The sequence below is a fragment of the Drosophila subobscura genome, chromosome J, assembly GCF_008121235.1.
Source record: "Drosophila subobscura isolate 14011-0131.10 chromosome J, UCBerk_Dsub_1.0, whole genome shotgun sequence".
NCBI lineage: Eukaryota > Metazoa > Arthropoda > Insecta > Diptera > Drosophilidae > Drosophila > Drosophila subobscura.
This window is the reverse complement of record NC_048532.1, coordinates 16,070,400-16,094,735: the sequence shown is the minus strand read 5'-3', so window position 1 is coordinate 16,094,735 and position 24,336 is coordinate 16,070,400. Positions and strand designations below refer to the sequence as shown.

General features: G+C 52.0%; 4 protein-coding genes across 5 annotated transcripts in view; 2 read left to right on the top strand and 2 right to left on the bottom strand.

Annotated features, from left to right (window-relative positions):
- Positions 1 to 244: 244 nt before the first annotated feature.
- LOC117895129 (tetratricopeptide repeat protein 28) lies at positions 245 to 18,558 on the bottom strand. The gene is made up of 7 exons (XM_034802541.1): positions 18,421 to 18,558; positions 17,200 to 17,379; positions 12,254 to 12,452; positions 4,763 to 8,000; positions 3,070 to 4,702; positions 2,248 to 3,008; positions 245 to 2,187 (listed from the first exon to the last, which is right to left on the bottom strand). The coding sequence occupies exons 3-7, from the start codon at positions 12,401 to 12,403 to the stop codon at positions 425 to 427; spliced, it is 7,545 nt and encodes a 2,514-aa protein (XP_034658432.1). The 5' UTR covers positions 12,404 to 12,452; positions 17,200 to 17,379; positions 18,421 to 18,558; the 3' UTR covers positions 245 to 424.
- LOC117895137 (zinc transporter foi) overlaps positions 17,898 to 24,336 on the top strand; it is a 39,952-nt gene continuing 33,513 nt past the window's right edge. Inside the window, exon 1 of the mRNA XM_034802561.1 lies at positions 17,898 to 17,923. The gene's annotated coding sequence lies outside the window, so the exon portion shown is untranslated. The remainder of the gene's footprint in view (positions 17,924 to 24,336) is intronic.
- Positions 18,956 to 21,262, bottom strand: LOC117895141 (zinc finger CCCH domain-containing protein 3). 2 transcript variants are annotated; one of them, XM_034802565.1, is made up of 4 exons: positions 20,486 to 21,262; positions 19,853 to 20,425; positions 19,556 to 19,751; positions 18,956 to 19,499 (listed from the first exon to the last, which is right to left on the bottom strand). In XM_034802565.1, the coding sequence occupies exons 1-4, from the start codon at positions 21,130 to 21,132 to the stop codon at positions 19,110 to 19,112; spliced, it is 1,806 nt and encodes a 601-aa protein (XP_034658456.1). In that variant the 5' UTR covers positions 21,133 to 21,262; the 3' UTR covers positions 18,956 to 19,109. The 2 variants fall into 2 exon arrangements, with proteins under 2 accessions (XP_034658456.1, XP_034658458.1); XM_034802567.1 differs by having other exon boundaries at positions 19,853 to 20,422.
- On the top strand, positions 21,346 to 24,331 carry LOC117895136 (pseudouridylate synthase 7 homolog). Its single transcript, XM_034802556.1, has 5 exons — positions 21,346 to 21,535; positions 21,600 to 21,790; positions 21,855 to 22,199; positions 22,255 to 22,357; positions 22,422 to 24,331. Exons 1-5 carry the CDS (start codon positions 21,420 to 21,422, stop codon positions 23,836 to 23,838), a joined length of 2,172 nt encoding a protein of 723 aa, XP_034658447.1. The 5' UTR covers positions 21,346 to 21,419; the 3' UTR covers positions 23,839 to 24,331.

Genomic DNA, 24,336 nt, shown 5'->3' with positions numbered 1-24,336 from the left:
AGACATACCAAAGACTGCACATGAAATATCTAAAGAAAACAAGAATCAGACCAACCAGAATTTAGACAGCGCATATTTTATGGCATTTCAATTCTTCTTGTGACACTTTTCTGTGACGGACATTCTGAGGCCTTATCCCATCTGTTAGAAGATACAATTCTTGTCCAACATAGACTGTAGACTCCCCCAAATGACTGTCCCGCTTCAAATAATTTCCCAGACTACCGCTCATTTCGATATATATTTTATATTTGTGCTAAATGTCTTAATGCTAGTTGCTATACAGTTGCTTAGCCTATGGATGACCTTAATTCACAATTGTTTAAGTAATTGAGTACGTTTTAATCAGTGGCTTGGTTATAGAGACAAAATATATATCCATAAAATGCATTCCGTAAATAATAATAAATAAAGTCTGGCTGCTCTAGACGAGTCGCGCAGCGGAGCAGGTGGCCGCCGAGGGTGCGCTTTGTGGTTCCGCTGAAATGCCATTGCTGATGTCCACCAGACCCATGGCACCGCTCGAGGCGCTGGCCAGCACTCGCTTGTAGTTGCTGCTGCACTGGGAGTCCGCCACGGAGCGGCCGTCACCCTCGTCGCGACGACACAGCTCTGCGGCAAAGGGTGCACCCGCGTTGCTCGTGTGAATTTCGAGGCGTCGCTCCAGAATGTCCGCTGTGGTTAGCTCGCTGGCCTGGACCATGCTGCTGGCCGGGACATTGCTCAGCCAAGGCTTGAGGCTGCTCTTCTTCTGTATGGTGGCAGCCTTGCAGCGACAAATGACATCCGCATGCTCACCGCAAATGGGACAAGTGGCACGGTCCACGGCTGTGATGGCATTGGATGTGCCCTCCACCTCGTTGCCACCACCGCCACCCACCACAGTGGGCATGGTGGCGCCCGAAGAGCTGCCACTCAGCTCCAGCTCGTTGACCGCCTCCACGAGTGTCTTCAGGCCGGCAGAGGACTGCGGACAGCCCTCGCCCATGCCGTTGCTCTCCTGCTCCTCATAGTTGGGGCTGAGCAGCAGCTTGGAGAGCGGCGGTGCCAGTCCCAGGCCCAGATTGCGCTCATGATACAGCTCCGAGATGCTGGGCGTTAGCTCGCGGTTCATGTGCCGCATCATGCTCTCCTGCAGGCACTTGGAGCTGGTCTTGGCCACCGTGGCACTCTCCTCCGGCTTGGGTTCGCTCAGCAGCAGTTCGGTGTCCGTTTGGGAGAAGTAAAGACTCGCCGGATTGAACACCACACTGGAGACCTCCTCCTCCTCGGGCAGTGCCAGGGGTTTCCGACTGGCCGCAGTTCCCGCTGCCGCTGTCATGCCGTTGCCCGCCGGCGCACTCAGCTCCGTTCGCACACTCAGCCGATCCATGAACAGGGCATGCTCCTTGTTGACACGCGCCGCCAGTGAGCTCTGGGCACTGCCCAGCTTGATTTTGGGCTTGCTGCGTCCCCCCAGGCCCACGCCCAAGTTGTGATAGGCTGGCGGCCGTGGCGGGGGCAAAGGTGGCTGCTGCTGTGGCATTGCCACACCGCCACCGCGTCGCAGCACTGTCGCGTGTCCGGAACCCTCCCAATCTGTGGTGCTGCTGGCCGAGCTGGAGCTATCCGGCCGTCTGCTGTTGACGCTGCCAACTGCTGCTGGAGCCGCCGTCGCCGCTGCAGTTGTGGGCTGCGAGTAGAGACTCCGAATGCGTGTCTGGTGTGCCAGAGCCAGCGTCAAACTGGGATCTGTCACCGGTGGACTCGGGGTAAAGGCAGCATCGCTCTCTCCGCCACCACCAGGCCGGGAGACCCTGACGGGGGCACGCATGCTGGCATAGCCGAGGCGCGGATTGGCCAGCCCCAGGCCCGGTTGTGTGGCATAGCCATCGGACAACGAATGCTCGCTGTCGGTGGTGTTGGCCAGGCTGGAATCCAAGCCACCTGCTGCTGCTCCTCCTGCGCCCACTGTGACCTCTGTGCGTCCGCCATCGGGCTCGCCGCGTCGCCGCACATACGAGATGAAGGCGCTGCGCGGATGCAATGGCAGCGGCGCCTTGCCCGCGCTCACCGAGGGCGTGCTGCTGGCTGTGGGCTGCACGGGTGTGCCGATGGCATCCATTTCGGTCTCGGCCAGCGACTCGCAGCTGCTGCTTTGGGCTGAATCCATGTCCATGCCCAGGGTTTTGGGTGCCTCGCGAGTGTCTGCACAAAAGAGAGATTTATGAGTGGATTGGGCAAGGAAAAACTCTGCCGAAAACTCACCAAACAACGCCAGCAGCGCCTGAAGCACAAACTGGCAGTGCCGCCGATTGGCCTGCTTGCCCGTGCGAAGAATCACCTGATCCGCACCCACCTCGGTCAGATCGAAGCCCACGGAGGCGAGCAGCTCGTGGCAGCCTGCCACGCGCCACAGGCGCACACTCAGCGGCATCTCAATGCAGCAGGCGGGCTCCTGCTCCTGCTTGCCCACAGTTGTGGCCACAGAAGCAGCCGGAAACTGGGCCAGAATATTCCGAATGACGGCAATGATGTCATCCGCATGCTCCGCACTGTTCACGTGCACCAGCTTGGCCAGCGCTTGGAGCGTGGCCGGGGTTAGCGCCAGCAATGCCTGCAGACTGGCCGAACACTGGGAGAGACGCTCCTCGGGATCTGCTTGCGGGAAGAACACGCTCGAGGGTATGCCATTGGCGGCTGGCTCGAAGCGAAATCCAACAGCCATCAGCAGATCCTTCCAGCCGGCCACGGGGCCCGCCTTGTTCTCAATACTCTGCTGCGTCGTGTACATGGCGTTCTTCTGTCCGCGATGAATGCGCTGCAAACTCTTCTCCACCAGATGCAGGCACACGCGCAGGGCGTCGCGACAGCGCTCGGGAGTGCGTAGAAGTTCGCACAGGGCGTGGCCCAGTGCCACTTTGTTGGACAGTCGCACATTGCTGCCGACGAGCAGGAAGCCCGCCCAGTTGGCCGGATGTGCAAAGTGTTTTGTGTGCTGCACAGTCTGCATAGCTTCAGCCAAAGCGCTGCAAAGGAGAGACAGAGGTTTCAGTGATGCTGCGAGTTCAAATCTGTGTCAAAACTTACCGCGCCGCTCGTGCACCCTGCAACAACGCGGAGTAGAAGGCACGCAACAAAATCTTAGCAGCCGTTTCCGGCACGGGCCACAGCGATATGAGTACGGCGCCCGCTCCTGCCAACAGCCAGCCGCCAGCTAGATTGGCCACGCCAGCGCCCGTGATGGGCTCCACGGAGTGATAAGAGCTGAGCACCACCAAACGTGCGCTGAGGCGCAGCTGTCGCAGTTCCCCGGCGGCCAAGGTGAAGTCCGAGAGCTGTGGCTCGTGCGGCTCCTTCTGCTGCTGCTGCTCCGAGGTCACCACATCGCCGGGACTGAGCACCACGGCGCCCAGCTGCCAGCTGAGATTCGCTGCAAAGTGGATGCACTCGGCGGAGGGCAGCTCCGCCAGAACGGACTCCTTGGTGGCATTGGAGCCAGCCAGAGCGGTGGCCTGCAGCATGTCCGCCACCATGGCGGCCTCTTGCAGTGCCGCCGGCGACTCGGCGCCTGCCCAGCCCCAGCGTTCGGCCAGACTGCCGGGCACACGTGGACCGCCCACGACCAGAGCCTTGGGCGGACGAGCGCGGTCCCGTCGCACCTTGGGACGACTGCGCAGCGCCTGCAGCGAGGGAGCCGTGAGTATGGCACAGCGCTCCGACAGGTATTCCCCATCCTCGCCAGCAGCCCGCAGGATGGCAAAGGGCACCAGGTACAGCGAGCTGTCCAGCACGAGGATTAGCTCACGCCTGCCCTGACGCGACAGGTTGGCCGAGGGCAGGAGATCGTCGAAGGGTGCCAGCAGGAGGTTGTAGAGCGTGTGCAGGCAGGAGGGTCCCCGCCAGGCGGGCACAGGCGGCGCACGACGCGAGCTGCGGCTGCCCACGGAGCGCGTGGAGCCCTGCAGGCTGGCCACCGAGCCGCCCACGGAGCCCAGCGAGAACAGCGAGCTGAGGGAATAGTTGGAAGAGTTGAGCAACTGATTGCGGCTGACCATGCGCAGGAAGCCGCCTCCGCCAGCGCCTGCTCCGGGCAGATCCTCCAGCAGCTGCTCTGTGCTCGCCCGCCAGCCACTGCCGTCGCCCTCGTGCAGCAGACTCTGCGAATTGACGCCGAGATTATCCCGCACCATGTTCACGTAACGCTCGAGCAGACCATCGCCCTGCGGCTGCTCTCGGCACTCCTCTTCGTCCTCCAGTTCCAGCTCCTCCTCCTCCTCCTCGCTGAGCGACAGCGGCAGCTGCAGCGTCTGTGCATCGATGCGGGCGGAGTGGAAGCGCACAATGCCCGTCTGTGGGTGCAGCAGCCACGCAAACAGCTGCTCCCCGGCCAGACTGTAGTACAGCACGGGCATGCGTCCGCGATTCACCGTCTCCTGGATGGCCTCACTGTCCGCCAGCGGCGTCTTGTTCGACTCACTGCCCACGGCATCGGCGCCGCCGCGTGCCTTGCACCGCTCAGCGGCCACCAGCGCCTCCTCGTTGCGCTGTAGCGCGACCAGCAGCTGCTGCAGCAAATGGTAGCAACTCGTCTGCAGATCGTAGAGGGACAGACGCGTCTCCGGACTGCGTTGCTCGTGGCGCACAGCCTCCAGCAGCTGGGCGGCAGTCTCCAGTTGCAAGCGGGCGCCTTCGGCATCGCCAGAGGAGCGAAGTGCAAGACCTGGGGGGAGAGAATCATGAATGAAGCACTGATGAATGGCAAAGGGATTGAAGCACTCACCCAATTGATGTCTTATCTTGGCCTCCTCCTCTGACTTGCCAATGGATTGGGCGCTCGTCAAGCCCTGCCGCAGGTAATCCACAGCCTGTGTGTGCTGCTCCAGCTGATGGTGAACGCGTCCCAGTGCCAGGCAGGCTGTGGCCTTGCCCAGACGATCCGCGCTGAGCTCCAGCTGCCGATCGTAGCACTTCAAGGCCTCCGCCTGCTGGCCGAGTGACTCGTGCACGGCCCCCAGATTGCCGAGTGCGCGCGCCTGGAGCGAGGGCGCCGCCAGCTCCGTGCATATCTGCAGATCCTGTCGATGCAGCTCCAGCGCCTCCGTGTGCTGACCCATTCGCTGCTGCACCTGGCCGAGGGCGCACATGGCATCCGATTCGAGGGCGCGATCCTGCAGCCCCTGCGCCAGTTCCCGCTGATGTTCGAGGCAGTTCAGGGCTTGCGAGTGGTTCCCAAGAGCGGCATGGACATGCCCCAGATCGCCGTAGGCCAGCGCCTTGATCTCCGCACTGTGCAGCTCGTGGGCCACCACCAGGCGCTTCTCCAGGCACACCAAGGCCGCAGGCAGCTGTCCCAGGGAGCGACGGGCCTGTCCCAGCCCCCGGTAGGCACGCTCCTGATCCCGATGGCTGGCCAGTCCCAGCGCCAGCTGCAGCTGTCGCTCATGGCACTTGAGCGCCTCCTCGTAGTCCCCGAGCGCCGCATAGCAGTCCCCGAGGTGGCCCAGAGCACGCGCCCGATCCGACTGCGTGGATGGCAGGGAGACACGCTCCAGGGTGCCCAATTGCGCCTCCAGGCACCCAATGGCCGCCTCATAGTGGGCCATGTTGAGGCGCGCAATGCCGAGATTGCCGTGCGCCTGCGCCTCCACCGCCGCATCCCGCTGCTCCTGCGCACGCTCCAGCTGCTCCTGGTAGCACTTGACGGCATTTGTCCAGCTGCAGAGGGCCATGTGCACGGCCCCCAGGTGCCCATGGGCGCGACACTCGCCCGCCAGGTCGCACAACTCCTGGCGCAGTGTCAGCTCCTGCGTGTGATGTCCGAGCGCCTTGTCCCAGCGACGCATCAGGCGATGCGCCAGTCCGAGTGCACCGCAGGCAGCCGCCTCCATGGAACGATCCCCCGCGGCACGAGCCAGCGCCAGTTGCCGCTGGTACAGCTTGATGGCCTCCTCGTGGGACCCCGTGCGGATGAGAATGTCCCCGATGTTGCCCAGAGCCCGAAACTTGGCCGGCAGCTGGTTGGTGGCATGCGCCACGGCCAGAAACAGTTGCTGGCACTCCAGCGCGGCGGCAGTGTGTCCCAGTGCGAGGTGAGCCAGTCCCAGATTGCAGTACGCTCTGCCCATGTTCGGGCGATGCTGCGCGTCCTTGGCGAGTGCCAGATCCTGATCGTAGTAGCGCACCGCCGCGCGATAGTTGCCCAGCGAGAAGTGCGCGTAGCCCAGCAGATGGCAGGCCTTGCCCTCGGCCGCCACATCGCCCAGCTCCTGGGCGAGCATCAGATAGCTCTCGTAGTGGGGCACCGCCTCCTCGTACTCCTGCCGCCCGCTGAGGCAGTTGCCGAGATTCAGCAGCGCACACGCCTCCCCAGCCGTGTCCTTCAGGGATCTCGCGGTGGACAGGTGCGCCCGGTAGTGGGTGAGCGCCGCATCATGGGCGCCCAGAGCCTGGTAGGCCACAGCCAGATTCCCATGCGTCGCCGCCTCAGCGCTGCGATCGTGCACCGCCTGATTGATGGCCAGCTCCTGTTTGTGGTACTTCACGGCCGCCTCGTAGGACCCTGCCATGTGGGCCATGCGCGCCATGTTGCCGTACGCTCGGCCCATGCCCGTGCGATCGCCCAGCGAGCGGGCGATGCCGAGGTGCGCCTGGTGCAGCTTCAGCGCCGCATCGTGGGAGCCCAGCAGCTGATAGACAATGCCCAGATTCGAGCAGGCTCGGCCCTCGCCCAGCTTGTCCCTGGCGGCCAGGGCCATGGCCAGCTGCCGCTCGTGCCAGCGCTTCGAGGCGTTGGCATCGCCGGCACAGCGCGCGGCATGCCCCAAGCCCGCATAGGCGGCCGCCTCCATGGAACGATCGCCCAGCGACTGGGCAATCCGCAGCACCTGCTCGTGGCAGGCGGCTGCCTGCGTGAACTGCCGCCGCTGATGGTGCGCAGAGCCGAGATTCGAGTAGGCGCGCGCCTCCTCCACCTGGTCGTGCAGCTTGCGGGCCAGCCGCAGGTGCTGCGTGTGACAGTCGAGCGCCGCCTCGCACTCGCTGAGCGCCAGATAGACGGCGCCCACGTTGCCGATCTCCCGGGCCTCCTGGAGACGATCGCCGAGCTGCTTGAACAGCTGCACGCACTGCTTGTGGGAGGCCAGGGCATTGGGGAAGTCCCCGCTGGCCGTGTACACGTGGCCCAGCGATGTGAGCGCCGAGGCGGCCGCCTGCGTGTCCTTGCACTTCATGGCGAGCACCAGCTGGTAGCGATGCGCCGTCAACGCCTCCTTGTAGGCTCCCTGGCTGAAGTAGGCCGAGCCGAGATTGCCATGCGCTCGACACTCGCCCGCCGTGTCGCCCAGGGACTTGGCCACCGCCAGATCCTGCTGCATGTAGCCAATGGCCTGATCCAGCTGATTCAATGCCCAGTGGGCGGAGCTGAGCGCGCTGAACACGGATCCGCGCAGCTTCAGCGAACAGCTGCCGATGCGCAGAGCCGCCTCGAGCACGGCGACCGCCGCCTGGTACTGCGCCGCCTGCAGCAGCTCCTGCCCCACCACCGAGCTGACCACAAACGGGGACTCCTGCAGCTGCATCGTTCGCAGTTGCTGCAGCGTCGGATCCAGGGCCGTGCGCAGGGGACTCTTCAGCGAAGCCTCCACCAGGCCGCCCATCAGCTGCTTGTTCGTTGGCTCCTGGGCCAGGCCCGAGGCAAAGGATGCCAGAGCCTCGCCGTAGCGGCCCAGGCACTGCAGCGCCACGCCCTGTCGGAAGTACGCCTTCGGCCACTGGGGGCACAGCTCACGCGCCTGCGTGGCATCCTGCAGGGCGGCCGCAAATTGTCCCTGCTTGAGCAGCGCCGCCGAGCGATTGCTGTAGAGGATGTGGTTGCCCGGGTCCAGCTGCAGGGCGTCCGTGTAGAGCAGCACCGCGGTGGCAAAGTCCCCATTCTGGCAGGCGGCGTTCGATTGGCGAACCTTCTCCAGGAAGAGGGCGCGATTAGCGGCAGGCAGCTCCGGATTGCATTCCGGTTCGTTCTGCAGAGGGAGAGAGAAAGGATGAGTTAAGGATGAGTGAAGGGATCAGAGAGTTAGCATTGATTATGGCCAAATTGCTGGCATGAGCAGTCCCTGCCGCGAACGCAACTGCGACTGCCTCTAAGTAGAGCAATAAACACAACTGTACTGCGGGGAGGGGGGTACGGATTGGGGAGAGTCTCGAGGATGATTGCACACATCTGCTGCAGTCATTGGAAAGCTGCCACAGTGGGTCAAAAGTGGCATTTTCGAGAGTCAAATGAGATATTAATAAATTAAAAAACTAAAAAAAAAAAGATAGACACAAACAAAAAAGAGATACAAGTGCTTATAAAAACAAACAAAAAAAACATGAAAAAAAAATCATATTTCATTAAAACAAAAAAAATGTAAAACAAAAAATTAATCATAAAAAACAAAAAATGAATACGCAAAAAATACTCAAATATTCCGCACAAGGATTTACGGCACTATACTCGTGCCCTGCCCCACTGTGCGTTCGTCACTGGGTTGTAATTATGTTAAATGCCGACGCACCAGCCTCAGCCTCAGCTCCAGCTCCAACCTCCAACTGCTGCTTGGTGGTGGCTTGGCGTGGCCCTCTTGCCGTGTTGCTGCTCAGGTATGCGGCCACCGAGTCACGTTTCCCGGCCAACTGCTGTTTGCTCCCAGCTCCCGAGATCCTGTTCGCCTCTGCCTGCCACCCGCCGCCGCTCATCAAATGCGGAAGCAATTCCACGAATTCGTGGCCCAAGAACTGAGCCACGACTGGCAGCAGCAGTTGGTTCGAGAGGAGGAAGAGGCCCTGGCAGTGGCTGGCAGTCGAATCAGTAGCAAAGGAAAAAGTGTCGGAGTGCTAGAGTTGAGGCCTTTTTTGGCATAAGCCACCAATGTGGCTGTGGTCACGGCCACGGCCAAGACAAGACGAGCGACCGTGACAACGAGCTAAGAATTTTGTACATATTTTTTGAAGCAATTAAATGCAATGAGTATGCAAATGCATTAGCCAGCTCCAGGTCCCGCTGTGGCTTCCTAGAAAACGTGCACCGACAAGTGTCGATGTGGATGCCCCATGCCCCGGTCCATCGCCTGTGCCTGGTGGGGCGTGAGTAACGGATAACGTGCTTAGATTGGCCTTCTGGCCAGCCGTATAAATCAGCCAACAACAAAGTATCATCTGACAGATGCAGAACGCAATATTCGTTTTATGCAGCCAAGACTTTAGCTCCGGCGATAAGCTTCAACAAAAATGAAGAGGGCGTTGCCAGAAGAGAAACCCCAAAAGAACTCCTTGTAGAAGATTCCCCTGCGTTGGCGTTGGCGGTGCTAGGCGGCTGTGCAGAGATCTCGCGTAGCAGATTGTGCTGGTCAAACTCAAAGTCAAAGTCAAATAAACACGCACAGAACATGGCCTCGAAAACGGCGGAAGGGAGCGCCGCCACCGCCACTGCATTCTCTAAGGTATTAGCAGATGTTATCATTTACCGTCTAAAATAATAATAATATTAATAGCAGGCAGGCAGGCAGGCCAGATCCAAGAATGAAAGGTACACAAAATGCGATCAGCCAAGGCAGCAAGCGGATAAGCTTTGAGGGGGATCAACTCCCTTCAAACTGTGGGAATCCGTTCCGACTGTCTGGATATGTCTGATCTCTCTCTCTCTCTCTCCCTTCTCTTTCCTCTCTCTCTCTCTCTCTTAATCCGCAGTTTACTGTTTCTAGTGCAGTGGCGGCTGTGAAAGCTTTCCAAAAACTCAAAGTTTCCTTCCTTTCTATTCTTTGGAATTCCACGCGGAGCTAAGCCAACAAAATGAATCCGTTTTTATGCCCTTTAAATGGGAGTATTATAAATTTAATGTGTAATGTATGTTAATTTATGTTCTTTGCACAGAAGAAGGAGCGATTCAATTTGAGGTTGCTATAAATAATCCTACCATTATCCAGAAAGTGCATCTGCAGCTTCGGCTTAAACATCATTTGCTTCTTTCTCTCGACTGCCCTTTCGCTTCGCTTTTTCGTTCCTCGCGCCATGCTGTATGTCAATTTAGGAATTGGCGCCCAAATGGCACATAGAGAAGTCATGTAAAATGATACGCTTGCTATCTCGCTTCAACAATTCCAGCTAAATTGGAAGCAGCATCAACGGCAGCAGTGGCAGCCACAGCCGCAGCAGCATCCAACAACAGTTTAGAAAATAGTCAAAGACGGACAAGAATTTTATGCAATGAGAAAGGGAGAAAAAGAGGATACAGGCAGGCAGAGCGAGAAACAGCGAGTGAGAGAGAGACCAGGAATGGCGGATGGGAAGTGAGTCCAAAGAGGTATTCAGGAATGTAAGAGAAAAACCTGCGATTCGAGAACTGGTCGCTGTTTGTCGGTTGGCAGTTGTCCGCCCAACAGGCAAGAGCAACAAAAAAAAGAAGTAAAAGAAAAGAACGCCACAAAAAAAGTGGCACCCATAGATGCATTCGGGCAGCAGTTGGGTTTCGCTTCGCTTCGAGTGGTTGTTGCCTGGAACCAAATATAAGAGACCATCTCATCTCCTCTCTGTGTTTTGTCTCTCTGTGTGCCTGTGTGCGAGAGTGTGGCCCCGAGGCTGGGCACTGGGGACTGGAGCCGGGACCATCGATAAAGTCCGCCGCATTGGAATGCGAACAATTTCACGATTGCTTGTGGCGCACATTGGCATGTTTTGCGCTCAACTTGAGAATTTTGTTGCAATTTAACGCGTAATAAAATAATTAGCTGCGGGCTCTTCCTCTCAGGCTGCCCACTCTCTCTCTTTCCTGCTCTCTTTGTGCTTAGCAAAGCGGTGAATTCCCGTTGGAATATGAGCGCAGGTAAATGAGAGCAAGGTGACCTTGATTTTGAGTAAACGCTTCCGAAAGAGAGCGATTTTTGACAAATCCGCAGCTCTCCTAATTGCGATCTGAGCCTTTGCGTGCATGAGCGTAGGCCACGGGGGGTAACTACATAATCCCTTTTAAATATGCATCAAATTAAGACGTTTATTTAGAAAACTTTTTTCCCCTTTTAAACCGCTTCTCTTTTACAGTACATAGCAAAATTAGTGACCTTCTTCGTTAACCCTTTACACATGAGCTTAAATCGAATTAAGTTCCCCCTTCTGCTACGATTCTGCCTGCCCGCTGCTTCCAGTTTCTGTTTAAGCATTTCCTATGGTCCGTCTAGCTGCCAAAGGGACAATCCACTCCCCTCGAGATGCGGACATGCAGACATGGACAGCAGCCAGTGCCAGTCAAGACAGTCATTCAGTCAGGGAAGAGACTGACTGCAAGCAGGGGAGTGGAGGGATATGCCGGGGATTGGATCTGTCTTTGAGACATGCGCCTGAAACTTATCCAACATCGTTGACGTTGTCGTCTGTTCTTCCTCTGCCTCGGCCTCTTGTTCTTGTTGCTGGGTTTTGTTTTTGTCTCTGACATGACAGCGCGGAATATGATGAAAGGGCCAGAATCTAGAGCCAGAGTCAGGGTCAGCACTGAGATTGGGACTGAGACCGGACTTGGGGTTAGTGCAAGTCCAAAAATTGTTTGCGTTTTGGCATTCTTTATACCCTTACAAGGGGTACAACTACGAATTAAATCGGTGAAAATATATTTACAGATTTTTGGCAAGTAAAATCCAATTCTACTTTAATGGAAAATAAAAGTGATAATATTTGGACAACTCTATATGCCTCATATACCACCCGATCTGCAAGGGTATCTACAGTTTATTCTTGTGTTATTTACTCCCTGCCTTTTTCTCCTCTGCTTTGCACTGCTTTTGTTTAATTTTGGCTGCTCGTTTTTGTTGTTGTTGTTGTTTCGTGGCTAAACCCTTTTGTAGTTCTGCCGCTGTTGAGTTAATCAGCATTGAAATCATTTTGCCATCATTTTGATTATTGCCTGATTGTTTCTTCTTTCCTGTTTTTGTGGGATTTCTTTTTCTTTTCTTTTCCATCTTTTTCAGCTTCTTGAGGTTAAATTTGGAGAGCGGCGTAATGCTTGATTAAGTTTTACACATCCATACGTACATTTATTTGAAGGCCATAAATAATTGTCATGGTGTTTGAACTGCAAACTGGAAATTTGTACAAGGCCCAAACATGTTTGTGCGTGTCCAATGACAGAGAGAGAAAGGTATACCTATGCTATGTGCAGGGTGTACACTTTCCAGCTGCTACTTAATACCACATAATGACCACATAATGATGCATATTTTGATATGTACTCCATTTTGGCACTTACCTCGGAGAAATCCCGCTGCGACATCTTATTTAAAAGCTGCTCGCCAGCGACTGTAATTTTGGCATTGTTCTCACTGTTATTGCTATTGGCATGATGATTATTTGCATTAAAATTTAATGGCAAATTTATAAGATTCTCATAATTCGTCATTTGTATGCCACAAGAAGAAGAATCATACCATCAAAAGAGCGCCTTCGTTCTGCAAAACAAAAGAAAAGAAGAGAACAGAGGTTATGTTTATGTATAGACAGGTAAGAGAATGAGCGGCAGAGAGGGAGAGTGAGGTGGACAAGAGAATGATGGCGGGAATGTAAAAGCAAAAACAAAAGCTCCCAGCCAAAGAGGAGGAGAAGAAGAAGAAGACTGACAATGAGGGCTTTCAAATGCCAAACGAATTCTAGGGAAAAACAACACTGAGAAAAAAAATCACGACAGACGCAAGGCACAGCTCTGGCATATTACGACAAAGATATACAAAATAAATTAGTCCGAGTATTCCAAAATAATACAACTCTTAGGCTTAGTCGGAATTAGGGAATTCTAAACACACCCGAAAGCAGTTTCTATTTTACGATAAATAATTCTGAAGTTATGGATTTATTTTGGTTTCGTTTTTGTTTTTTCAGTGAAGGGACGAACGCCGACAACGACGCCTCTTATGCAAATATTGGCCCGATCCTCAGTCGCAGTCACATAAACTTGACAATTGAATGTGGCCATAAATTTGTTGAGCCCGCAGACGTCTCGTCGCGCCTCTCCCCACTCTGCCCTGTCAGCGCGTAGCACTTTTCGCACAGTGGCCTGAGCTCAGTGGGAATTTTGCTTTTATGCGCGAACAGATTCTGATTGCACCATTCACTTGCCAGCGGCGCCTGGCTATCAACGCCATCGTCCGGGCTTGGGACGGCACCAGCCACGCCCCGAACTCCCGCCCAGATGGTCTTGTTATCATTTAATTGAGTTTGCGGTAGCTGCAAAACTCTTCTTAGAGAAAGTTCGCATCAAAAAACATTAACCAAGGCAGCAACCAGCAAATCGTAATTAAAAAGCTCACCAAATCAATTAAATCTCAGCATAAAGCGGAAATTGGTAGCATCTGAGAGGCCGACCCCCCAAACCAAATGGTTGCAGTTGCTTTTATTTCTACATAGACATGGATTTTGTATGGCATTCGTGTGTATGTGTGTGTGTCTTTTAATAGGTTTCCACGGGTTCTTGGCTGAGGCTAGAAGCCATATCCACGTTAGCTGGAGGCCTTAATTGAAATGTTATGCCGCGCAATGACAAAATACTTGAGTGACAGTCGGGTTAACCGCAAACGATTCATTGCTCCTTGGACTCTCTCCTCAAATGGCTGAATGATTCTTATAAAGTGCCATTGGTGCCACTGACTCACGGGTAATGCACTTTCAAACAGAACGGCTATGGAATGCTAATGAGAGAGCTAATTCAATAAAAGATATCAAACCCAAATCTACATAAATTCATCTACATAAGAACTTACTCCCTCTACTCCCAATTCGGGTGAAATGTTTCTTAGGCGCTTGGAATTCTAATGAGTTAACCACAAAACAGTAAAATAAACTAATACTCTTGCTCGTAAGATATATTTAACTGTCTTTTTGGATTCTACAGTCGTTGCTGTATTTCATCGTAAAACCGTTTTGCGCTGCTTGCCGATTGGAATTGGATCGATTTTACACTTTTATTGAGTGGAAGCAGCATTGGAAGCAGCAGCAGCGCGCCTTGAACATTGCAAATGGAATTTGTGGTCGGCATTTATGATCACTTCTGTGATATTTTTATGATCCGTTTCGATGCACTCAATACTGGGCAATTTTCAAATCAATGAACATTAAAAAAAATGCATAAACCGTAATGCATTCCACCTGGCTCGCTGCCTCTTTCGCTCTCCGTCTTCTCCCTCTCTTTCTGGATCGCTGTCATAAAACGCTTATCAATTGCCTGGCCGCCTGTGTGGCGGCATTTTTAACAGTTTGCTTTTATTACTTTTATTGGTTATGTTTGCTTTCTTTCTTTTGCAATTTTTGCACAATTTTCTCGTGTTATTAGTTTCTGCGTCGGTTGCTGCTGCTGCCGTTTGGCTTTTAACGATTATGAGGCCAGGTTTCATGGATCCAAATGAGCTAATTTAGATGCCTTGATGGTTTTATAATTGTACTTGCACGCCGCCGTTTTTATGGCAGCTCTTTTTATGTCTGCCAGTGAGACACAGCAGCCGCGGCAGTGACAGCAGCCATAGGATGAGCCGCTGCCTTTTCCCCTATTTTATAGAGTTTTTTGTTTCTAATCCATTGGTACTTACTTTTGCACGGATATTTGCTATAAAATGAAGTCATATGGGGAAGTACTTTGTTTGTTACTTTTTGCAAGTTCGTGTTCCAAGTCTTTTGTGTGGCTTTGGAGTTTTCTTAGAAATTAAGTCATATTGCGGTAACGGTAGGGAAATTATATACGACATTAGCTTAAAGATTATTGGATTTGAAAGTTTGTGTCTTAAGTCTTTTATGTGTCCATGGAAAAGAATTTCCAAATACTTTGGGTGCTTCCATGGGTGCTTTTTTCCTTGCATCGATTTTTCTCTCTTTATTGCAACTAATGAACTTTTGCAGTTCAATTCTGTGTCTGTGTGGTGTGAGGCTAAGTCAACAACTACAGCGACATCAACAAGCAAGCCAAAACATGAACATGAACCACTTGGAATTCCTTTTGTCAGGTCATTAGCGTTAACTAAAGTTTTGCCTTTATATGTAGTTAGACTGACTCCTTTTGCATGGCCACAGTGCCCCATGTGGCCCCATCCCGTTCCATTCCACCCGACACTCTGGACTGCTCCACTGTCACAATAACAAAGTGTTGCAACATTGTTGCATTCGGTCTACGTTGGCGGTCGTTTAACGAGCACAAAACCCAGCCCAGGGCAACAACACAAAGAAGGAGGTAGGACATGCAACATCAACCAAAAAAAAAAGCAGAAAAAAATAAATGAAAACATGATCATCCCAGGGGGACCAAGCCCAGGGACGAGGTGTACACGCTGGTTCTTTATTACAACTTCTATAAATGATTTCCGCTATTAAAATGAAACACTTTTGCATAATTTTTCACTTAGAAAGGACAACAGGCCACAGAGCCAAAGCCAAAGAGCCACAGTGCCAGGTACACAGTGCATGGGGGGATGGAGGGGGAAGCACAAGAAATTCCTCACGCTTTATAAGGCCCGCCAGGTATGCCCGAAAATTCCACACACCACAAACGCCTACCCAGCCACAGACATGGACATGTCCAGACGCGGGACGCTCTTCCCAGAGACCTCTGCATGTGGGTTCCCATCCAGAGACCTCGTTCCTCGTCATCGTCAACGTCTTCTTCGTTCGGGTTTTGATAATGCGCCTCCGCCTACTTCTCCCTCTCCCTGTCCCTCTCACCATCTCGTAACCTGTTGAAATGTGTGACAAATTGGGCGTAAAGAGTGGCCGCATCCCCAGCCCCAACCCTAACCCTCACTCCATGCCACTCAACTTCGTTCTGCCTTTATTTCTACCACCATAACCCCTGGCCATGCAACGACGTGGGCGTGACAGCAGCGATTTTGGTACCGATTTTGTTGCTGTCTTTACTCTTGGGCCGAAAAATACATTTTGGAGCACGGTCTTGGTACAAAAATTGAGTCATAAATTTGATGTTTATTAAACTGTAAGCCGTGAAGTTCATTCCAGTGGGTAGCGAGCAGATGCAATGAACAAAGGGTGCTTAAGTGCTCAGCTATGACACGGAAAATAAGCTTTATTGTGTCTATAAAAATTAGGAAAGTCCATGGGGAAATCAATGAGGAAAGAGAGACCATTTATTGCACCCGAAACTTGGCTATTTTATTGCTTTAAATACTTCCTTCCGTCTACGCTTTCCTTAGACAAACTGCTGCTGCTGCTGTGTTGATTTTTCCCAAGGTTTTTCTCCAGGTTTTCCTTCTGCCCTCCCCCCCCCCCCCAACACTTTTGCAACTTGTTAACTAACAAATCGGCAACAAAATTAATCACACAAATCCGAAATGTGTTGCGATTTATATGAGGTGTTCCGAGTTTTTGTTGGTTTTTGGTTTTTCATGGCCTTAACTGGCAGCTTGTACAATTTCGTGAAAACTCATTAAAATTGTTTGCTGCTGCTGTGGCTGCTGGTTGGTTGGGAAAAACATTAAACTATTTCCCAGTAGCTACGAACATGAAAACAGCATGGAATGGAAAAAGGAAACAAGGCGAACGAACGATCCAACGAACGAACGATCGAACGAACGGTTAGGCGAGCGAAGGAGAGCGCGAGACATGGACATGGATGTAGACAAAACGAAAAGCAATTTTAATGAAGCCAGAGTTGGAGTCACAGGCACAGGTTGTTGTTGCTGCTGTTGCGCTGCTATTGCTGTTGTGGCAGGCCGCATTGTTGCTGCCTTATAAGCGTGGCATGCATTTGTTGTCCGCAATGCTGCTGCTGCGAGTGGCACGATGTAATTGACATCATTAGACTAAAGCGCAGCGAGACCGACTCCGACGCCGAGTCCAACTCGGGCCAAAAGGAGCTCTAGAAAGTGGCAGCCATGCTGCAGCAACCACCGTTAGCCGTTACCGTTCTATGGAGAGCGAGCGAGCTAGCGACGACCCACCGCAGTGTGGTCTGGGACCCCATTTAGGGTCAAATTATGCAAATTATTAAATGAAAATCAAATCTAATATAATTATTTTTATTGACCGGCAGAGACAGCGCGAACAGAGGGGGGTAAGAGAAGCCCCTTGGGATTTGAATTTTTAATTTTCCCCTTGTCACATAAATTACTTGCTTAAGCATTTTTGGTCAAGACTTTTGGGTTTGGGAACTTTTTTGGGCTTACTTCTCCCAACTTACCTACTACAACAACTACAACTACTCACCATGGATGGAAGCCGCCTGCAGACTGGAAAGTTCACCTTGTACTTCTCTCTTTCTCTCTCCTTGTGGCTCTTATTTCTGTTAATGCTGCTGGTTCTCGGATTTTCTCCTTTTTTCCGTTGTTTTTGCTGCCTACTTTTCTCTTTCTGCTCTTCTTGTTTCTCGTTTTGTTTTATCACAGACTGAAGAAATAGTTTTAAATTAATTTAATTGGTGAAAATATGCGTAATGAAAATGAGTGCCAACGAGAGTGAAGAGCGCGAGGAAGAACGAAAGTTTCTCTGTTTCTCTTCTTCCTTAGAGGAATAGATGAACATGTATTTACTGTACATATATTTGAATTTGTGCACTTTACACCTCACTAAATCAATCCGATCCCTATTAATTGTAATTCCTTTTTCCTACAACGAAGCCACGAATGCGGCCCTCACTTTGCACTTTTTTCACTCTCTTTCACACTCTATCACACACACACATTTACGCACGAAAATATTTGTTGCCGTAATCCATTTGCAGTTTTTCTTTGCGTTACATAAAGTTATTAAAGTTATGCAGGCCGTTATGTTGTTTTACATTTGCTTTTGTTGTTCTTTGCATATATTAAGAGTTCGTTTTTATGGCTTTTATGTGTCATTCTGTTTGGGAATTTATGTAGAATACGAATACGGGCTGCTGCTGCTGCTGCCGTCCAACAACAAGAAGCAACAGATGAAGCAGAAGAAGAAGCAGGCATGGACAGAGTCGCACTCACACACTTGAGACGAAACCACAAACATGCACACACACACGTCCACATGCACGGGTCAAACAAGTCAAGCAACTTTTTTTCATCTTTTTTTTTGCTGGAAGCGGCCAATCTTTGGATTGCCTTCCTTTGCTTTTTCGATGTTGTTGTTGCTGTTGGGTTCCTTGTTTTCTACAACTTCATGTTGTTGCTTTTGTTATTAGTGTAGCATTTACTGTGGAATGCACCAAAGCGAGAACGTTTTGGGGGAGAATTACGACAGCTACAACAAGTCAGTATGTCTCGGCCATTGAAATCGAAGTCCATATTGTTTGGCGAAAATGGGGAAAAATACATGGCCTCAATTACAGACCACAGAAGAAAGGGAGCAACACAGCTATACACTGTGCATAAATTCCGAAAAGCTACCTTGCGCAGTTCAAAGGCCGTTGCCGAAATTTCTCAGCTTTTGTTTCGCGTTTCTTTTTCCCAAACTCACTTTGCAAATTGGCCGAAATTGCAGCAGGAGACACTACTGGACTGTAAGTGGTTTTTGGAAACCGAGATACCGCGTTTGAATCACTTCACTTCGTTGGGAGCTACGCGTTCACACAACCTTTCGGTACCGGAGTTTTTGGTAAGCAGTGTGACCGCGGAACTATCGATCAAATATACCGACAGACCCGGGGAAATATACCGAGATAGACCCTTGCATTTTCATAATATACTGTAAATCTAAAATCATTTTTCTCGATTTTGATGTTCTGTTTGATATTACCAGCTTGCATGGACTTTTAACACTGAAACACTAATTTAATCCGTTTGAAGGATCAATTTGACGTATTGTAAATACTAATTTTCATTGGTTGGTATACCTTATGACCTTATATTTTACAAATTTTTGTTTGAAAATTTCTATGGTTTCCTGCCCCTGGGGGGCAGTTCTCCTATCTTTACAATATAATTGGGGCTAGACTCCGGTTTATACATTGTAATGCCGCGAAATTCAATAAAATCAAAACTCCCTTCAATTATTTGAATCAAATATATATCTTTATTTCGTAATAATTAAATTGAGTAAACTTTAAAAATGAGGACCTAAAATAAGCTATAGAACCATACTTATCCAAATTGATTTGTACCTGAAACGTTGGATCCAAGAATCGTCACATGCATACATCACACTTATCATTCCTCATCACCTAGTGGTATGAAGGCAGGCAGTGCCCCTAACTTTGGTCGTCGTCGGAAGCTAACTGGTCCCGCATCCTCCTCCACGGGCAGCTCTTCTTCTGCATCTCCATTTGATGGATGCTCAAGGGCAGAGGTCTCGTCCTGGCTCGTCTGTTCGTCTTCGCACCTAAAGTACCGAGAACTACTGGGCTGCTCAGTGCTTGGGCTTGGGCCTGGGCTAGCAGCAGTCTGTGGAGCTTCCTGAATGCTGACAGATTTTCTCTTCGTTCTGGGCTTGGGTTTTATCAGCCGCTTTGAGGTTTGCTTGCAGAAGCGGCACTTGGCAAGCTCGCAGGTGCCGTTGCGCTCCAGCTCGGGACAGGCAAACTCGTGACGCTTGTTGCACTTGAAGAGGGAAAGGCGTTAATAGGATGATGGGCCATTGGAGCAAGGCAACTTACCTCGGCAGCAAGCGGGCAGTAGCCGCGCACAAAATCAATACAGATCTCGGTGTTGCGGCTGAGCTTCTTGTGCAGATATGGGCAGTCCTCGCGCACACAAACGCCTCGCAGATAGTAGCGGCAAACGGGCATCTTCTCCAGCGTCACATTGTGCGAAAGCAGGCAGTCGGTTTTGGTGCATTCGCCGCGCAGAAAGCTGAAAATGGTAAAGCAAAGTTAAGCAAGGAAAGTTACCGCTGAAAGCCATCGCAGGGAACACCATCGATGAGTCGCTCCTCGCACGGCTGTGGCACCAACCTTGGACAAATGGTGACCTGCCGCTTATCGTGCAATTTGCGGCACTTTCCGCGACTGTGCGCCGCGCATTTACCGAGCTTCTGGTAAATGGCACACGGCACATTCGTCTTCACCAGCGACTTGTTGAGCAGCGTCAGACTGCGTTGCCTGGCGGTGATCAAGTGGGCGCGCGACACATGATTCGTGGTGCGAATGAACACGTTCTTGGTCTTGGCCGAGGCCACGTAGGTCAGGCCACCGATATCGATGCGGCGTAGAGTGGTTCTATTGCCGTGCAGTTGGCTTGCACCACTGGCAGCTGCTGATGACGTTGCTGCCACGTTTAAAGCAGGCACTCTGGTTAGACGGCAGCCCGAGGGATCGATGATGAACTTGTTGCCGCTGACAAGCAGCGTACGGCCAGACACTGTTCGCTTGAGGGTTCTGTTTGTCGTGGATTTGGCCACAGCTCCGGTACGGGCATCCAGTTTGGTGAGCTTGTTCTTCGATATCTTCTTGTACATCACTCCATGTATGCTGACCATGCTCAGGGACTTGTTAACGCTGGCCTTAACCACCTGCGGCTTGGAGCTACTAAATGAGAAATAAATAGCATTTAAACTGTGGCAGAGTCATCTAAATATTGTGACTAACCTCGGCTTTTCGGCTGCCTCCGTCTCGTTGGTACGCTGTAGCGCGTATTGACCCACAAATTCGCCCAGGGTGCGTCGCTTCTTGACCAGCGGCGTAAATGTTAGGGAGATGGCGCGCACCAGCTTGTATTTTGTGCGCTTTGCAGGCGGTGGTGGCGTGGAAGTGGGGGTAATCGTTGGCTTTACAGCTGGCTGGCGCACGATTTTCCGTTTGGATATGCTGACAAGTGGCGGCTGGGGTACGACCACAACGGGCGAGGGCACACGCAGCGGCGCAGCCTTAACGGGCGCCTTTCGCACCAGGCAAGTACTCGCCTTACTTATGATCTTTGCCTGCGTTGTGCTGGCTGGAATATGTGGCCTCACCTTGGCAGCGGGCACCACCCTTTCTTGGTGGAATGGAACGGAGACCTGTTGCTGCATCTCCTGGATCCGCTCCTGACGGCGAAACTCCTCGTACATGGCCTGCTGGCGCTGCAGAAAGTGCGGGTTTATATGGATGGCAGGCGGCTGAGACTGTTGCTGCTGTTGCAGGGGCTGAAACGGATGAGCAATTCGGCCTTGCAGAGCCATCTGAAAATTGGGATTAATATACACTTTTCGCGTTGCGGACGGCAGCATTTCCTCGGTGCTTAGGTGGGGCAACATAGTGCTAATCGATTTTCAGTCCTTCCTTTGTTGTAGTCTCGGTTAATCCTTATGACAAACCAAATTTAAACAAATGTCACAAATGTATGCATGCCTTTGTTACGTATTTTCGATGCCTAGTGATGACACTCTAACGACTACACGCACACTGTGGCAGCACATCGATGTTCGCTATATTCGATATATTTGAGTCATATGTTTTGGTTCATCGATAGTCAACCTGGTGGACAACGTGTGTGGTGGCTGCTTTGAAAATTCTGATAGAAATTCAATTTACTAACTTCAAAATGGGCAAAGAACGGGGCAGGGGACGCAGAAACCATCAGTCTAGACCTTATAATAAGAGCAATTGGCGTGGCCAGAAGAAGGACCGTCCTCAGCACAATGGAAACCCACGCAACAGGTGGGAAAATTAATGGAATTTTGCGGTGTCCATGTAACCGGCTTCGACTTCGATTCGTTTTCAGATCAGCGCCACAGCAAAAGTCCACACTGCTCGAGAACCAGGTGGGCATAACGGAGTTCACCAATGCAGATGCACCTGGATTTACGGGCATTTTGAAGTCCCGCTTCTCCGACTTCCATGTCAACGAAATTGACACCGAGGGACACGTGCTGGAGCTGAATGATTCTACCGTGCCCAAGGCAGCTGTGGAGGGTAAGTAGATTGGCAGTGCCATTGATTATATTCTTATAAATTCTTCTGTTTATTTCACTGGCAGTTGTGGACCCTGAGAAGTTAGTTGAGTGGCGCAAGGAGCTGGAGGAGGTGATTGGCCCAGAAGTCTGGAAGGATATAGCCAGCCTGGCAGAGGCTAAATTCGATCCAAAGACTGAGCAGAAGGTAGAGATCGATGTGAGCAGCCTGGACAAGGACAACCGCACGAAAATTCATCAACTGGTGAAGCAACTGTACACGGGCAAGCTCGTATCCACAACAATGGGGCAGCCGCAGGCTAAGGAGAAGCCGCAGGAGGAGCAACAGGTAAAAGAGGAGGAGGAACCCGTAGTTCTGCCAGTGGAGGAAAAGAAAACCATTCGCATAATGAAACCAAAGCATGGACGAGGTAGGTGCAAGGCAATTACTGAAGAATCTTTTTTACTGAGTTCCCATTTGAACAGGCGACAATCGGTGGAACTTTCCTGGCGAATATGTCACCTTTTTGGTGCACAAAACGAATATAGATACCGGAGAGGTGGCCTCCACGCTAGCCTCGCGCCTCAAGTAGGTCCTCCACGCGATTACCCCATAATTAAATATCTAATTTTGTTGCTTGATTTTTTCATAGCTTGCGACCCTCGCAGGTCAACTACTGTGGCACCAAGGACAAGCGTGCCAAGACCACTCAAAATTTCTCTATTAAGCGCCGCTCGCCGGACAGCATAATCAAGGCAGCACGAGCCATCAGAAATGTCTTCTTCGGCAACTTTAACTTTAGATCGACGACCCTTAGGCTGGGTGATCTGCAGGGCAATCGTTTCCGCATCGCCTTGCGTCACATTGCCAAGGAGCGGCAGGCGGATATCGAGGCTTCGCTGGAGTCGCTCAAGGAGCGCGGCTTCATCAACTACTACGGGCTGCAGCGGTTTGGCAATAGTGCCAGTGTCCCAACCTATGAGGTGGGAGTGGCGCTGCTGAAGCGCGACTACAAATTGGCCTGCGAGCTGATCCTGAAGCCCCGCGACACGGACATGGAGTTCATGCGTGCCATACGAGCGGAATGGTGGGAGAAACGTGACTCTGTGGCAGCGGCTGCCAAGTTCTATGGCGACAAGTTCATCGAGAAGAAGCTGCTGGATGGCCTGGCCAGATTTGGGGAGACGGATTACTCCTCAGCCTTGCGGCAGATACCGCGCAACATGCTGATGCTGTATCCGCATGCGTATCAGAGCCTGATCTTCAACCGCATCGCCTCGCGTAGAATCAAGGAGTTCGGCCTAAAGCTTATACCCGGCGACTTGGTGTATGTGGAGCAGTCGGAGCCCATGGAGGAGGATAACCCAGTTGAACCAGCAGAGACTGAAGCTGCGGAAGAGACTGATGAAGATCTCGCAGACGGTGTCGAAGAGGATGTCGATGCCATTGCCCTGGAAGAGGAATCGGTGTTCAAGCGCAAAGTGCGACCACTGAGCGAGGAGGACATTGCCAGCGGCAAGTATAAGCTCTCCGATGTGGTCCTGCCCCTGCCCGGCCATGACATCACATATCCCGCCAACGAGTGCGGTGCATGGTACGAGGAGATGATGGCCGAGGTGGGCCTCTCCTCGGAGCTGCTGAAGCACAAGGAGAAGACGTACGCCTTGGCGGGTGCCTACCGCAAGATGATCATTCAGCCGAACGACTTGAAGTGGAGTTTCAGGCGCTACAACATGCCCGAAGACACCCTGATAGCCTCGGACTTTGAGCTGATGAAGGGCATTCCCATCACGCCTGAACCCTCCGAGGAGGAGGCCAAGTACTTGGCTCTCGTTCTGGAGTTCTCATTGCCCACAGCTGCCTATGCCACCATGCTGCTGCGCGAGCTGTTCAAGCAGGACACCTCAACGGCCACACAAATGCAGCTGGAGCAGGAGGCGATGACTAAGAAGGAGGATGAGGAACCCACCGCAACCCCAACAGAAACTCCAATTGAGGAGGAGACTGTGGTGGAGCCAGAGAAGGAGGTGGTAGCAGAGGAGGCGGTAGAGGTGGTGGCGGGGCTGTAAGGTACGCAAACAGAAATCAATATACTCAGGGAAATCAATTTTACGCGCGTTGCCCGATGCTCCCGTTATTTGTATGTAAGTAACTTCAAAAGCCACCACAAGCCACAACAATAACAATGCGCACGTGAGAGAGGGGGTAAGTAAGTTCGTTTCCGTTAACTCTCTCTCTCTCTCTCTCCTGATGTTGCTCGCTATTCGCGCTCTCTCTGGCGCCCAGGCACAAGGTATATTCAGTACAAGTTAAGGCCCGCTCTTTGTGCTCTTTCACTCATTCCGACATGGGTGGTGTGCCTTACCTTTCATTAACTGTACTCACAAACAAGCAGGACCAGGACATTCGTTCGTTTGCTGCATTTATTCGTAAGCTCTCAGGCGAAGCGAAAGCTTTGGACGCGGCGCAGTGTTTCCCCCCCTGTCGCACAACCGTCGCACGTCTCTGTGTGTAGTTTAAACAAATGCTTTCAATGCAAAATATTACAATTTAAAATTACAAAAAAT

What these genes read in the sequence shown, in the direction of transcription:
- LOC117895129 (XM_034802541.1), bottom strand. Translation starts at nt 12,403, where the DNA reads ATGACGAATTATGAGAATCTTATAAATTTGCCATTAAATTTTAATGCA. An exon ending in CGCAGCGGGATTTCTCCGAG is followed by an intron (nt 8,001 to 12,253) that starts GTAAGTGCCAAA and finishes CTCCCTCTGCAG; the next exon opens with AACGAACCGGAATGCAATCC. An exon ending in CAAGATAAGACATCAATTGG is followed by an intron (nt 4,703 to 4,762) that starts GTGAGTGCTTCA and finishes CTCTCCCCCCAG; the next exon opens with GTCTTGCACTTCGCTCCTCT.
- LOC117895136 (XM_034802556.1), top strand. Translation starts at nt 21,420, where the DNA reads ATGGGCAAAGAACGGGGCAGGGGACGCAGAAACCATCAGTCTAGACCT. An exon ending in GCCCAAGGCAGCTGTGGAGG is followed by an intron (nt 21,791 to 21,854) that starts GTAAGTAGATTG and finishes TTTCACTGGCAG; the next exon opens with TTGTGGACCCTGAGAAGTTA. An exon ending in ACGCTAGCCTCGCGCCTCAA is followed by an intron (nt 22,358 to 22,421) that starts GTAGGTCCTCCA and finishes ATTTTTTCATAG; the next exon opens with CTTGCGACCCTCGCAGGTCA.
- LOC117895141 (XM_034802565.1), bottom strand. Translation starts at nt 21,132, where the DNA reads ATGTTGCCCCACCTAAGCACCGAGGAAATGCTGCCGTCCGCAACGCGA. An exon ending in GAGGCAGCCGAAAAGCCGAG is followed by an intron (nt 20,426 to 20,485) that starts GTTAGTCACAAT and finishes TTTCTCATTTAG; the next exon opens with TAGCTCCAAGCCGCAGGTGG. An exon ending in CAGGTCACCATTTGTCCAAG is followed by an intron (nt 19,752 to 19,852) that starts GTTGGTGCCACA and finishes TACCATTTTCAG; the next exon opens with CTTTCTGCGCGGCGAATGCA.